We start from the raw sequence: 16,356 nt of genomic DNA on the forward strand, positions 1-16,356 counted from the left end.
GCTCCAAGCACTCTAGCTAGTTCAGAAGTATTTTTTTCTGTGTACCAAGTACTGAATGCTGTGTGTGTTGTTTTCAACAACTCTTGGAGGGAGCATGGCAAGATATCTGATAATTTATGAAGTAGCAACAAACAGTAAGCTTTTTCTATTGTCTGGGCTCTACATTCAGGGTGATAGATCTTCTATATTTTGATATCTAAACACCCCTCTTTTTTTTAATTAATGGAACTAAGGCCTTTATTTTGCTCATCTGCTGCTTTGTTTCTTTGTATGGGTTTGATCAAATTTGCTTTGAATAGATCCATTTTGGTAGACTAACTGACAAGGCTGGTCTTATTTTGGATGGTAAATCCAACCATTTTGAGCAGTGTTTCTTGCAACATGGTGTGGAGACAGTTACGCAATTCAGATGGACCTTTATACATTAACTGAAAGGTATTTGTTTTCCTATAGTGTTCAATATTTACTACTTGCTGTAATTAACAAAGACAGATGGTGGTACTCGAAGGGCCTGTTTCATAATCTTTTCCCACAACAGTGACAAAGTATGGTTGCCGTGAACCTTAAGGTAAGCAATAAACATGACCCCTGGTACTCCTTTTGTTGGGGTAACAAAAGACAGTCATACTTGGAGAACAATGGGCACCTTAAATTGCTGGGGCCCTGGGACACTGCATCTGCTGCAATATTACCTTCCTTGCACTTCCCTCCCTGCTCAGCAACAAATAGTAGGTGTTGAGAGACCCGGGGTAAAACAGGGGTTTAAACATATAATATCATGTTGGGTCATAGGGTTCATGGTGTCACGTTATACTCTGACATTTTGGGGAAATCACATCTGTGTTTTCCAAAGAAAACTATGAATGGTTGAATCCCGGCCTTTTGGATAATGTGAAACAAATGTGACCATCTCTAAGTAAGAGTTCAATTATATGCAGAGAGAAGTGCCGAATTTGAAAATTAAGGCCCATATTTATACTTTTTTAGCGCCGCTTTTGCGTCATTTTTTGACGCAAAACCAGCACAAACTTACAAAATACAATTTGCGCCGATTTTGCGTCAAAAAACGACACAAATGCGGCGCTAAAAAAGTATGAATATGGGCCCAAGTGTTATGTTGGCTGAACAAATGCTTGACTTGTGGAGATCAGGAAACGAAGTACTGTACGTATTGCTATTTGGTTGTTCTCAGACTGGCCAACGCATTCCTCGGTTTTGGACCTTTTTTCTCACGGTTAAGACAAACGGCACATCCACCTTTGCAACAACGAGGTAGTTTGTATAGCTCTTTAAATGCCCGTCTTCATCAAAGTTGCAAAACTGCCCACATACTCAAACTTTTTTAATTGGCCAAGAAAGATGTCCACCCATCTACTGCAACAAACAAGAGCCTGTGCACGACGTCCGTCTGTACGTAAGTTATGATGCTTAGACCACGAGTTCCCTGACAGAATGGTAATTTATTAAAGGCCTCAAATATCCCCCACACGGTCCTTTTCAGCTCCTTCAGAGGCAGTAAGGGCTCTGCCTCTCAGCTGACTGAATACCGTACCTCCAATGAAAGCTCCTTTCACGGTGCGGCCGGTGAGCAGCAGCATGGGATCAATGGACACCTTGGCGTCGGACGCAGCCACGCCGATGATCACGCAGACTCCAAACGCATAGTGAGAGCACTTGATGGCCGACAGCTGACATGAAACAGATGGAGAGAAATGGTTCCGCATCACAGGCTTCAAAAATTCGTTTTCATCTCACTCTATTGACGCTTAATATGTCCCTAACAACGTTCTTGAAGTGCGCTGTATGGCTTTAACGTTTTGAGTTTTTTGCCTACTTTTTCTGACTAACGAAGCTGTGCCTAACTTTTTTCCTTTAAACAAATATTCAACTGCTCTCACTTTAGAAAGAGAAAGACTTGGGAGTATTCGTTTTTAATAGTTACATACATGAGCGCACTGCTGAAGATCTATTGTGGGTCCTAGTAATATGATCATAAACTCACAACCTAATGCTGTCATATGTGGCTTCTCTAAGCACAATAGGAAACAAAAAAATACAAATGCATACCATAGTGTCTACATTTCCAATGCACTCAAACGAGTAGTCGGCTCCACCGTCGGTCATTTCGGCTATCACCTCGTGGATGGGCTTTTTGCAATCATTGGGGTCGATGCAATCAGTTGCTCCTAATTTTTTAGCTTTGACAAACTTCTCCTTGTTGATGTCTACTCCAATGATGCGAGCGGCTCCGTTCACTCTGCAGCCAATGACAGCCGACAAGCCAACTCCTCCCAAGCCATACACCACGCAAGTCGTTCCTGGTTTAACCTATGGGAGCATCGAAGCCAACACATAACAGACATGCAGTGAGAAGCTATGGTCGTTTTTTGCTGTTTCACAATGGAACGAAATGCATCAATTCAATATAGCATCACAATGTATTTAATTTTCGCATATTTCAAAGTGTAATGCAATTTACTGCAGTGGAGTTAATCTTGAACATAAAATTATGTATCATCAGCCTCTGCTCACGTCATCAACACAGGCCAGGTTATTGAGAAGATTTAACGTCGCTCTCTATGTGAATTCAGAAGATGAGAGCAGAAGAATGAGCAACAGCTCTGCCCGCAGATCATGCAGGCAATCTGCATCCTAAGGGCATCCTCTTGTAGAGGCTGCAATTTAACGCTCAGTAAGTGTTAGGAAGATTAAGGTATTGTGGATAAAACTTCTGCTATGAAAACAGCAATTATTTAAAATCTAAAGGCTGTTTCGCAAACAGATTGCAAAAGGTAACTGTGGCTCACTCTCGCTGCACTCGGAGATGGCTCCCTCATTTAACAAAGTACTCTGTTGTGTTCATTAAGTATGGCAACACAACTGGCACACATCTTGACATTATTCCTGGGAAAATGTGCACCTACTCAATAATGTGACTTTTTATCTATATTCTTATTTTCGGGCGTACAATATATTTCATTAAACAATCTTACCCCATCGTGCGCTAGTTTTTACTTCTAGAAATGTAAGTCCCAGGGAAAACATACTCAAACTGCCCCAATCCAGCCCCTTTTCCAGGCCCCATTTCCTGATGTCTCTACTCACTGAGCTCCTCTATAGTCTTTTTTTCTGCAAATAAATGCAACAGGCTGAGCAAGGACTAGGGCTGGGATTTCCTGTATATGTTTAAAAACCTGTTTTGTAACCCTTTACAGAACCTTGCAAACATGGCTTTAAAATAGTGCAGATAATCTCTTCAACAGCAATCACTCATCGAAGAGCAGAAAAATGAATTTCTTTGACTGTGTAGCATTTTTAGATTGTGTACGCGATGCAAAAACACCTTTGGTTAGAAGGAGAAATCCCGCATTCCACCGAGTGGAAATTAGATTGTGATGGTTTGAATAGAGCGTCTTAGATTACAGGTTACAGCTTGGCTGGGGTGATGCTGGGCTACATAAAGGCACATTGTTCTGCTGTTACCTTCCCACTGCCCCTTGTCACAGAGACAAAGACACCAGCATGTTTGTAGGAACAAAAGGAGCACAGTCACTTATAGTATTCTGACATTTTTACGCTTATTATTGCCTGAAAGCAACTCCAGCTATTCACTTGGAAGTGCCCCATGAGTCACCGAGGAATTTCTAAAAAATCTAGATTATGTAAACAAAAATTCTAAAATTTAAACAATCAAGCCTTTTGGCTCAAAAAAGAACCACAGATCAATCTCTGAACTCCAGGGAGGTCTGCAGATGGAATAAACAAACTGCACTTAATTAAAAACATTTCTTAAAGAATAAATATGCCAGCCCCACCCGCAGAAAGCAGACATCTCGCTCTCAGTCCTCTAGGGGGATCTTGATTACCACATCTGGATCAGGATCACTCTACTCACTCATTAGCTAGGCTTCATCAACATCTTGCTGCCGAGCTACAGAATGTAGTACACACTGTTTACGTACGAGTCAGGAGTGCTGAGTTAGAAGCAATTCCTTGTACATACTGGCGCTATTCATGAGTATTCACATGCACTGATAGGAGCTGCCATGTGTTATGCATTATGGAACATTCCTAGTGTATTTTGTTAGGAACTAATCACTTGTTTTAAATTTGCCTTTATGCTATTTGTTTGAAACCGCTATGTTTATTTGCCTAAATATATTTATAAAAAAGATATATTTACAGCAGAAAATCTGGCTAAAGGTGTTAGAAAATATTGTACCTTATAAAGGGGTTTAATGAAAGAAACTATTTTCCTGATCTAAAGTAGACCAGCACTATCTAAGCCATAATGTGGAAATATGTACTTACCTGCAGTTGTACAAAAGGCATGTTTGCCTTACTTATACAGGGACTGGAATAGTGGATGGACCAAGGCGTGTCTTTGGAGTAGCAACAGAAATGAAATGGATATTTAAGGCCTTATTACAAGTCCACATGTAATAAGGAGTACGGAATATCTGTCACATTTATGACTAAGTACTCATCCACCAAACTGTAATTCAGGCCCTAACTTACCACCCACAAAGGACTAACGTTTTGGGCATTCGCAGGCCTCTTGGTTTACTCTTTGCTAAGCATCAAACATACTCCCACATGGATCTGGGGTAGTAGTGCTGACAGTGTGTTGAAATGTGCCAGCCTTTCCAGAGAGTGTATAGTAAAAAGGTGCCATATCTGTAAAACCAATTATTTTTGCATGAAACATGTACAGTTTGAAAATGTATAAAAACGATACTGTTAAATGAATTAAAGCAAATGCAGCTAAAGGTAAGGGAAACCATGCTGTGATGTCCATTCTGTGGGGGGTAATTTACAAATAAGTGTGCACCTTACAGTATGCTGGCTATACACATGAATCACACGATAACTTACCTGAATAGTTGAAAAGTAATGAGTTATGCATGGACACAAGGATAATGTGTGCAATGCATACTTCACACAATAGTAATAAAAGGAGCCCCCAATCACTGGTGCAACTGTACCATCCCTGCCATTTTTCTTTTGTACCTTTAAGATCCCTTGTCTTTTTGGGAACACTTTTGTTTCTATGATCACTAAGGACACCTTAAACTACCAATATGGTTCTTCTTCTCTTGGCGTACTCTAGATTTGGGGAGATCCTCCATTGGCCTCCAGGCCCTGTAGTCTTAAAAGAGTAACCCGCTTCCCCTTCTTTACACAGGCCTTATGCTTTTTGGCATCATTTACAACGTTTAGGGGGCAGAGGTTAGATCCAGGTATGATTTCCTTTAGCCTCCTCTTCTAAATGTGATCTAGTGGCTTGTGCAGAAGGAGAGAGTGTAATATTTTCCTTGTTTGTTCGAAATGTTTATAAACATTATGTGCATATCTTCTGCACTAATGATCAGGAACACCTAAAATATCCACCCAAGAGATGGTTTGCAATCACTTACAAAATAGAGGATGGATTCTGCCCCCAGAGGACAGCAGACAGACCCACCTCCCCCTTGTTATTACTGTACTGTTCTTTGCTTCCAAGGCCTTTACAGGCACACCTCTGTAGAACAAAAATATTTTCCAGGATAGTTGGTGGGATTTTTGAACTTCCAAAGATACATAAACTCTATTTAGCTACACACCTGAATGGATACTGTTGTTATTGGTGTTTCCAGAACAAACATATGAGTCCTGTGCCTCTTTTCAATTTATTGAGACCGGGCAAAAAAGGCTTGATGAAGCGTCCCAGTTCTGCCATACTGTTGCCTAGTAAATTGTCTGTGTGGAAACTTCGAGCCAAACCAAAGAGTCCAGAGACACAGATGCAGTGCCTTGAAACCTTCTGTACAATTTCCGAAGAAGACGTGTATCAAAGAATATTGCTTTACATGCAAGTCTGCTGATGTGTGCTTAGCAGTGACTCAATCTTGTGAGTACATTGTTTCTTTGCATTAACGTTTATTGATTTGTTCTTTGTTGGCCCTGTTCTCTGTTCAGAGGCCCGGCACTTGATGGGCCAAAGTGCTAGCTGGATCAGAAACGGTATGTGTGGTACAGTAGGAGCTCTTTGTAGTTTGTTCCTCTGGGCCGGCAAAATGTGATCCTTGGGTCACACTGCTCTCTGCTTCAATTCATTCTCAAGCTTGCTCCCACCCGAGCGAGGATGTAGAGATTTGGGGGCAGACTTAAGAAAAGTGTTGCAGCACCCCTTTCCATAGGGTCCCTTAGCACCCCCCCCTACCGTCACCATGTGTGCGCAGTATTTAAAATACGGCGCACCATGCCACCTGGAAGGGGGCAATAGTGTCAGAATTTTTTATGCTATTGATGTACTGTTCAGGGTTAGCACCAAAAGTTTGGCGCTAACCCTGAACAGTACATAGGAGCCCCTTCTAACCAATGGTGTGCCCCCTTTTAACGCCTGCTCTGAGCAGGCATTCAAAATGTTGAAAAAATGGCACAAAGAAATCTTATAGAGTTCTTTGTGCCATTTTTATGCCCCCCCCCCATAACGGGGGGAATGCCCCCTTGCATACATTAAGCCCGGCGCAGGCATAATGTGGCTCAAGGGGTTGCAGAGTGGTGCAATGCATGCATTGCGCCACTTTGTAAATATGGTGCTGCATTTTTGCCATAATATGGCCACATTAGCGTAAAAAAATTATGGTAATGTTGAGAAAGTCGGCGCAAGGGGCTCTCACATCTGCCCCTTGGAGTCTCTAGGACCCCCAGCAAGTGAGATATTGCCATTGTAAAGGGCCTAAGGGACCACCAGCGTGTCACTTTAAACCAGAAGACAGGCATACTTTCCTGGACCCCGTAATTCCTTTCCCAAACTGGAAATCTTCTCATGTGCTTGCAGATTATTGTTGGACTGTATTCTAATTGTTTCTCTCTTTTATCTTGTTTTTGATCTTTGCAAACAGTAGGAACAAGACCAAGGAGTATTGCAATCTTCGTTTTGTGTTCATAATCCTTAGACAAACGGTACATGTTTGTGAACAATGCTTAAAGGATTTCATCGTTACACAAACTGCAATGGATATTTTGTAGTTTTGGCTTGTTTTTAGGAGTGCTCTGATGTGCACGACACTGGCCTGGTGTTATCTCTTCATTGTGGTGCATTACCATTTTCCTCTGTACTCAGTTTTTGTTTTTAACATTTTACATTAACTTATATTATGAACATTTTTAGAACTTCCAGACATTATGTGTATCACAAAACTCACAAATGTAACTGAACTCATCGTCACTGCAAACTCGACAATTGGTTTACACTGAGTCCTGACTTAACCCTAGACCTCCTTGTTTGAGCTGGGCCTTGGCTGCTCCTCCACGCCTACCTGGAGAGTGAGAGGCGCATAGGAGGCCAACCTTCCTTCACAGGAGGCTTAGCTTCTTGTTTTTTTTTGGAAAACCAGCAATCTTGCATTTTACAGTGCCTCTTTTTTTCTATGATGCTGTGTGAATCAGTGAAGAAGCCTCGCAATCTCTAATTTCTTTACTATATAAATCGATAAGTTTCTTATTTAACGATCTCGAAAATTCAAAATATATTTCCCAGCTACCAACATATTCAGCTACTTTGATATACATCAAGTATTAACTTTTTTTGTATATGATGTTTGGCACAGGAGTTCAGCATCCCCTCAACTCCTCCAAAGCAGGACTCCAGGCCCACATTAAGGATGGTCTGGTTAACTGTGATGCAATCGTTATTGTAATTTTAATTACATTTGTGTAGGTCTTACTGTTCATAACACAATTATGAGTTTTGTGATAAATATTGGCAGGTCAGACCCGTTAATTTTTATCATGGGCATAACGCCTGGTATATATTAGAGAAGGCATGGCTTTTGCTGTTATTCTCCCAAAACTCGTAATTGGTCAGGATTCATTTCACCTGGCAAACTTTGATTGAGCAGAGTCGGATTTTATCGGGTACAATAAATATCACTCAAATTACTGGGCCGCTCATAATGAGGACCAAAAACTCAGATTTGAAATGACTGTTCTAGGGTGACACAACTTAATGACAGCTCAACAGCAGACCCTCAAGTGCTAGAACACACCATGTCTCACTAGAAGCCTTTCTCAATATTTGGGGTTTAAATTTGTAAAAAATAGCTTTTATAACACATTTGTGGAAGCTCTAGCATAGGCAGATCTCGAGTATTATGGTACATCTCTATTCTTCCAATAAGGAATACAAATAGAAACCCAAGAGTGAGACTTCTTACATTAGCCGTGTGAGTTGCAGATCCATATCCAGTGGTAAAACCACATCCAATCAGACAAGCTCTATTCAGAGGAGCGGCACTATCGATCTTGGCACATGCATTTTCAGCCACAACGGTGAATTCGGTGAAGGTGCTGCTTGTCAAGAAGTTGTGAATCAGTTTCCCCTTGCAGGTAAATCTGCTGGTACCATCCTCCATCAGTCCGATGTATTTCCCACCACTGTGCAAGGGAAAAACTCACAGATTAGCAAGATCATTGATATTCAATATTTGATTTGCTTTCATTTGATTTAAAGAGGAAATAAAATTCACATTTAGGCACATGTAAATCTTTATTCTGTTTGGAAAGTAATTGCTTTTTAGCATTCCTACAGTGAGCCCCTTTTTGTTTACCTCCATTCAAACCAACAATAAAACATGATTAAATCCCTTGGACGTTAAATATTACAGATTACAATTCTAGTTATAAGAGAACATTTATACTTGTTGATGTTAGACCTGTCCACTCTTGGCATGGTTTCCCCAGTCTTTTTGCTTCTGACCTCCTGTTTTTAAAACAGTGCTGAACTTCTGGGTGCTTTACCACTGCTGACCAGTGCTAAAATTCAAGTGCTCTCTTTCTAAATTGTATTTTCATTTTCGAATATATCCCTAGTATAGTGCACCATGTAAATTAAATGGCACTAGTGGGCCTGCAGCACTGATTGTGTCACCCACATGAGTAGCCCTGTAAACATGTCCCAGACCTGCCACTGCAGAGTCCTTGAGGGCAGTTTTAAGCTGCCATTATAACCTGGCAAGTGCACCCACATGCCTGGCTCAAACCTTCCATTTTACTACATGTAAGTCACCCCAACGTAGCACCATGGGCAGGATGCAGAGTATTTAAAAGGTAGGACATGAACTGGTGTGTTTTACATGTAATGATAGTGAAATACTGCTAAGTTCATTTTTCACTATTGCAAGCCCTCTCTTTCCCATAGGGTAACATGGGGATTGCCTTGTCATACCTTTTAAGTGTAACTCCCCATTGGAAGCAGATAGAGATATGGATCGTGAGGTCCCTGTACTCACAATTTAAAAATAGATCTTTTGGTGAAGCTGGTTTTTGAGTTGTAGGTTTAAAAATGCCACTTTTAGAAAGTGGGCATTTTTTTGCTTAACCATTCTGTGCCTCTACCTGTCTGTGATGAAAGTTGGGCTGTTTGTGAATTCACTCTAGACAGTCACACGAAGGGAGCTGAGGTGTGTCCTGCATTTCCTCATGGGTTTTCCTGAGCTAGAGTGCTGGGAGGAGCTGACACTTGCACCTGAATAGGGCTGTGCCAGTCCTCACACAAAGCGGTCTCCAACCCCCGTGGAATGTGTCTGGGGCCAGGGCAGGGAAAGGCAAGGTCTTGTGCACTACAAATCTTCTCTTTGAAGTTTGCCTATTTCAAAGACAGAAATTGGTATAAGTACTGGACCTCTGACACCACATGGTTAGAATCCTTCTGGACTGAGGACATTCTGACAGGAAGAAGAGCTGGAAGCTGTAGAAGGGACCACCACTCTGCCTGTTGCTTTCCTGTGCTGGTCTGCTGCTTGCTGCTTCTGTCCTGGGAGTGGAAAGACTGAACTTTGCTTTCTATATCCTACTTCCAAACGTTTTCAAAGGGCTTGGACCTATCTTGCCTCCTGTTAAGAGGTCTCAGGGACATCAAAGACTTCATATGCCAGCACCTGGCCTCTCTTGTGGAGAGTCCTAACTTGCCAAATGGTTCCAAATCCAGTTCCTGGGCCCTTGGGAGTAAGTTTTGGTGCAGACAAGAAAAAACCAAGCACAACAACTCCACAGCGACTTTGGAACTGGCTGCACTGTCCGATTCCATGCCTCTGCCTGCACCTGAGCCGTGGTCCCCACAAGTGCAAGACAGCAACTAACACAGCTCTCCCAAAGTCCCACCACCGTGTGAGTTCAGAGTGCCATGTCACTGATATTCATGGCACAAGGCTGAGACTCTGCGCAGCATCTGTTGCCCAATAGTGTGATTGCAACACTGTGAAGTCAGCGTCGAGCTTCTCGATTTGCTGGATTCATTAAACCCACCTTGTTGTAAGGAACCAACTTCTCTCCACCGATGCCTCATCACCTCCCCTGAAGCCATGAGGAATTGACACCTCACCTACCTTGCCTAGCAGTAAGAAACGGATGCCTCTCCTCCCCAGTAGCATTAAGGAACTGACGCTGCACCAGCTCCAGCAAAGCCTCACCTCCCCGACTCTGTGCAACATCTTTATTTTATCACCGTTTCTCAAGGTATTGTACCTGGGGTCCGTGTGACTCCATGACCATCCAACACTCCCTCGTGAGTGGCGTCGGACTGTTGTGATAGCCCCAGTTGGAGCTATTGTGTTTCTAAGCACTAAACTACATGTAATCTTTAAAAATGTGTATAATTGATTGTGTATGTTGGATTTTTGTCATTGTGGTTTTGTTTTAATCAGATTAATATTGGCTTTTTTCTAAACTGGTGTGGAGTACTTTTGTGGTGTTTTCACTGTGTAACTGTGTGTGTGTTTTACTTTTAAAATTGCCAATGAGATAAGCCTAACTGCTTGAGCTAAACTACTAAGAGGGTGAGCAGGGGCTATCTTAGCTGGTTGACTCTCTTACCTTGACTAGAGTGAGGGTCCCTACTTGGACAGGGTGCAAACCACTGTCAACTAGAGACCCCATTTCTTGCAGTTATCACATTTTCTCAGTTTAATTAAAAACAACTAAACAGGTTTCGCGATAGGTTGGTCTTGATTCCCCTTTTCTCTGTCTATTGTAAATGTTCCCTTCATAACGAATGGAAGCCCAATAGACTACTAAAATTTAAGACACGTCGGGTGCAAGCATTGGAAGGACTGCAAAATGTCCATAAAGGCAAGACACAAAAGCCATACTGAATGATGTGGCGGATCAAGGGACAGGTATCTTCCTACTAATAAAAACGGAGAAATCTAATTAATGGACATTCGTGTGGGTCCAGAGTTTGGAATTTGAATGGGTCACAAATGTGCCAACTTTGCTGAGGAAATAAATCACAGGCTAAGAATGTCCAATTACAAATCTCAGTCCGTATGAATTCAACACAGCTTTTGAACTACTGGATTCGTAGAAAAGACCAGCAGTTTGCGGCAAAGTTTGAGTTTTAAAGCCTCAAAACTGCACAGCAGGTGACTCCTCATTTGAAGCACTCTAATTAGTAGTGCAGTAATGTTTTGCTTCAATAACAACCTCAAACAATTAAATACAATGCAATGCTACTAATATTTTGTGACCTGATTGCCCCACAGTTGCTGTTGGTTTAGTACCAGGAGGGCCCAGGTGTCCTATCTACCAAACATTTGTACAGAGGGGAAACAGTGGGGCTCATAACGAGGATCACAGGGAAAGGGCAGGAATGCGCTGTATGTGTCCAATATGACCCATTCCTGTCCTTTCATCCTGTGCTGCTGCCCTTTGGCAGCCTAGCACCAGTGCATGCAAGATTGCTTTTGTGCCGGAAGGGATAACTTCATGCATAAAAACAATGCTGAGAGGCGTTTTACTCTTTCCATGTGTGCTGCTGAATAGGAAGTGGAACAAAAGAGGAGAAATACAATTATTTCTCCTTGTTACACCTCTCCTGAGGAGGCATAACTTTTTGCCGCATTTCAAGGTGTACAAGTTCTGGTAAATCTGGAAATTCACCAAAAATCATGGGCGTTGTGTGGGAACACCCACGCAGTGCCCATGGAACACCTTCCTTACGTAGAGCAAGGTAATGCAGCGATTTGTACTGCCTTGCCTTACTCTATATTTTTGAAGCCATTCAATGCCACAGCGCATGGTGCAAGCATGGTGCAAACTGCTCATAAATATGCCCCAAAATATGAAAGTACGTACTGGCATCCTTCCACAACTGAGAAGCAGGGACAGTAACACGTTAGAAAGCAAAGCCAGTGCTGCACCATCATTGAATAAATAGTCATATGGACATATATTTGGCCCCCTAACCTTGGAAGGGATGGCATGACGGTCCTTGTGTGGTTGGGTGGAGCCTTGACCAGCACTGGCATGGTGCTACTCCAAATTAATCACACAAAGGATGGTTATTTGCCAGACGTCTCCATTATTTCCTTTTAGATCTGTGTTTTTTTACTTCCATGATGTGCATGTATGATATTGAAGGTGACATTTGTAGTACCATCTGCTGATTAAACTTAACAAACAGATCAATTTACATAAGATGCAAAGTTCCAGATGACTAGCAGCTGCCATGTAACATCCACCAGATGGCATCTAATACCCTCTTAGGAAACAGGATTTAGGAAAAAGGAAGTGCAATTTACTGATCAAGTTGAAAAACAGAATTCAAATTGAAACTACTAACCTAGCCAGGAGCAATCTGAAATAATGAGGCCTTCAAAGTACCTTCCCGACATCATCACCAATATGTATAAGGCCCGCATTCCACATTGTGTTCTTTCACCCAGAGTGCTAAATCTGGGTGAAATAATACAAATCAGAAGAACAAAGGGACACATTTACAAGGCCCTAGCACCACCGGAGCGCCACTTTTTGCTGCGCTCCAGTGGAGCTAACCACTTCTCCATATTTACAAGGAGGTGCAACGCCACTTTTTGTGGCGTTACGCCTCCTTGTAAATATGGGCCCCTCCGATGCAGTTTTCTGTGTCAGAGAGGGGTTCAATGGTTGTTGCAGTGGGTGTTCCACTGCATCACCCATTGCATTTGACGCTGCTTCATATTTACAAGAATTCATAAATCTGAGGCAGCACCAAGATCTAACGCCACCCCAGGGGTGTTGTTAGCATGGCGCAACAAGGAGGAATACTTTTAATCCTCCTTCTTTTTTGCTTTTCCTATCTGTGCTGCATTCTGCCATGGATGGCTGGCCAAACAGTTATGCACACTTAGCATTTCTCTACCCCGATGTGATGCACAGCCAGGAGGAAAAAGAGCACAGGGTCCCACTCCAGTCACGACACTGCTGTCATGCTGGTGACAGCAGGGTCATGATTTTAGAGGAGTCTGAAAGCCTGTGTGATTCCGGGAGTCAGGGAAGAGAAGAGGACGAAGGAGATACAGAACCATCTCTCCTGACGTAAAAGGCAAGTGTGTTTGTTTCATTTTATTTTATTTTTTTTAAACCCCCCAACCCGCCACTCCCATTGAGAAGTAGCCACCACTGACATTTGGTAGGCACTAATGGCATGCGGGTGCTGCCACTAGCTTAAAGTTGGGAATTTGTGGCATTTTATAATATGTTCGCTCATACTGCCTAAGACTGAAGCTTGAAAGATTAGGTAAAACTGTCTGTACCCATCAATGCACTCATTCAGTCATTCATGCACTCATTCATCCATCATTTATGTTCTCAGTAATTTAACAATTCATCAATGGACTGACTCATTTAATCATCAGCACTTACTAGCTGACTAATTATTCTACTACCCAATCCCTCACGCATTCATCCATTCATGCACTGGCTACTCTCTCCTAAGCTATAATCACTCATCCATCCAACTGTTGATGAATTCTGGCATTCAGCCATTCATTCCTCCACACAACCACAAAATTGGATATCAATCACTTTCACTCATAAAATAGCCAGAGTTAATGGCTTTGCCAACACTTGTTTTAATTAAGTTGGTGTACGAAAGCAATGGAAGAAGCAGGTGGTCATAAAACTTCATTATATCATTCAATTACATCGGCTGTTTTACTTGGCGGATAAAAATAAGAAAATACAATTTAAAACTTACTCAACTCTGTCACAAGTGTTGGCGTCTGGGTGCTTGCAGACTCTGCACACCCCGCATACAGGAAAGCAAAGGGGGATGACTTTGTCACCTATGGAAACAAGAAACAATCCAGAGATTAGAAAAACGTAATACAGTCACGTTCCTCTTAGTCTAAACAATAGAAGAGTTTGTTGTTCTGTATACCAGTGTTCAGTTTTCCTGCAGATGCCACAGAACGCAGTCGCAAACCTGCCAACTTCTAATAACTTTGCACCAAATGAGAGGAAGGTTAGGGATTGGGAGTGAGTGGGGCGTTTTGGTAGGCACACACCGAGGAATTTTCAGGTCTGCAATCAGCAGGAAATTAAGGAAAATGTGCAGAACTAAGCTAAATCCTTTGAAATACCAGCACCCTTTCTTGTGGGTAGCAAAGCCTAAACAAGCATTTTATATTGCAATGGGTCTCTCATTTGTTTGAGTTAGAGCTACTAACGTTGTAAATTCCTAACTGGACTTTTCTTGCCACATAAATTAAAAATGAAAAGTAAAACAGTTGACATACGCAAGTCATTTAAAAGCGACACGACTAACATGAGCGTGAGCGCAAGAGTTATTGACTATCTGCACGAATGTCTAGAAATGATTGCGGTTGAGATGAAAAACAAACCAAAACTGAACAAAAATATTCACTTAGTGAAATTGCCTGGGGGGGAACTAAGCACATAAAGGAGGAACATTTCACAAAATGCACCAATAAAAATGAAGCATTTAAGACAAGCTCAACAAAGAATGAATAGCAATAGTGGGCGTGGTTAAAAGTCCACAGAGAGATTACAACAGGCCAGAGTGCTTGCGTGCTTGACCCTAAAAAGGTGAGACAATATTTAAGAGGGAGGTTTTGGTCTATCAATAGAGTTTATTTTGTCAGGGTGAATTGCAGTTTTTACACTGCTACAGTCAGGCTACACTTGAGACGTATTTACATTGCCACTGTAGTGAATGGCACAATATAAGCTGCAGTCCACTGGAGGCATTTAACTTCCAAGCCCAGGGTACACTTTCTAATATATACTAGGGACTTCCAGGTAAGTTAAATATGCCAATTAGGTGTATAGCAATTTCATCATTTGAAAAGGGGAGCATTGGCACCTTATCACTAGTTAGCAGGGTAAAATGCACAGAGTTGTAAAATCATCAAAATATTGGGTCCAACAATAGGTGAAAAGCCAGGGTGAACACATAGAAATGTGGATTTCTTTCATGTTGTGTATTCCTGTACAAAATACGATGACTAACTTGTGGAAGCAGAACTAAGGCAGATCATCTGAGAGATGAAGACAATTCTACAGTATGGTGGTGTCTGCAGTTTGTATGACTACAAAGCACCAGATTTGCTATTTTTCAATTATGCTCAGTAAGAATGGATTTTAACAAGAACATTATTGACAAACACTTTAAGGTATGTCTGTTAGCACAGGATAAGTTATAAAATACAAACTCAAAAGATGCACTTCCTCTGAAGAAGTGCTGCGAGTTTGTTTCAGAGCTTCCATCAGAGCTTCAGTCTAATAACATTAAGCTTTGTGATGAGATATTGATTCAGGATGTGGGCCATAGAGTCCAAAAGGAAGTGCCCAAGAAGCCACCTCCTACAAGCACTTTGATACAGTAACTTTCTTATCCAAGTCAGCAGTATGAATCCATCGCAGTCTGCTTTAATACTATAATTGTGTATGCAGAGATAACAGAAAAAATATATAAGAAAATGTATTAAATATTAAAGGAATTCCGGTCTCAAAGTACTAACGTATTTTCCCGTAGATACAGAGGGCCCGCTTACGACCTTGGCGGATGGGATCATCAATCACAAACATGACAGATATTTCTATAGCTGTTTTACAAGTTCTATAGGATACAATGGAATTTGTAATATGATGGGCGGGATATCCATCACATTTATGACGGATTATCCAATCCACCAAGGTCGTAATCAGACCCAGAATGAGTAAAACCCTTAGGTACATCTTGCCCTAAAATTGGGATTGCGTGCGGTTCATTTCATGAAAAATCGGCAATTGCAGGACATTTTGAAGTATAGTTTTGAATAGATCAGGTTTTCATTTGTTCAATAAAGTTACTCTTCGGTATGTTTTTGTTGGTGTATTCAGATTTCACTAATGTCTAAAAACAGTACAGAGTTTAGAAATCACCAGGAGCAAGCAAACAATCTCCACTGAAACGAATTATATGTACATTGGCCACAGACACATTATTGTGAACATCCTGTAAACATATTTGTGCATATATTATTGAATATTTATTTTTGTGCATCAGAATTATCTATGCATCTTTCAGCTGCTTTACCCCAGCTATTATTT

At 41.6% G+C, this 16,356-nt stretch overlaps 1 protein-coding gene across 1 annotated transcript in view; it reads right to left on the minus strand.

Moving 5' to 3' along the window:
* LOC138289617 (all-trans-retinol dehydrogenase [NAD(+)] ADH1B-like) overlaps positions 1-16,356 on the minus strand; it is a 79,231-nt gene that overhangs the window by 2,291 nt on the left and 60,584 nt on the right. The window contains exons 4-7 of the mRNA XM_069230188.1: positions 14,000-14,087; positions 8,202-8,421; positions 2,068-2,328; positions 1,553-1,688 (exon numbers count right to left, since the gene is read on the minus strand). Coding sequence (XP_069086289.1) covers positions 1,553-1,688; positions 2,068-2,328; positions 8,202-8,421; positions 14,000-14,087 — 705 coding nt within the window. The remainder of the gene's footprint in view (positions 1-1,552; positions 1,689-2,067; positions 2,329-8,201; positions 8,422-13,999; positions 14,088-16,356) is intronic.

This window comes from Pleurodeles waltl, chromosome 1_1 (assembly GCF_031143425.1).
Source record: "Pleurodeles waltl isolate 20211129_DDA chromosome 1_1, aPleWal1.hap1.20221129, whole genome shotgun sequence".
Lineage (NCBI taxonomy): Eukaryota > Metazoa > Chordata > Amphibia > Caudata > Salamandridae > Pleurodeles > Pleurodeles waltl.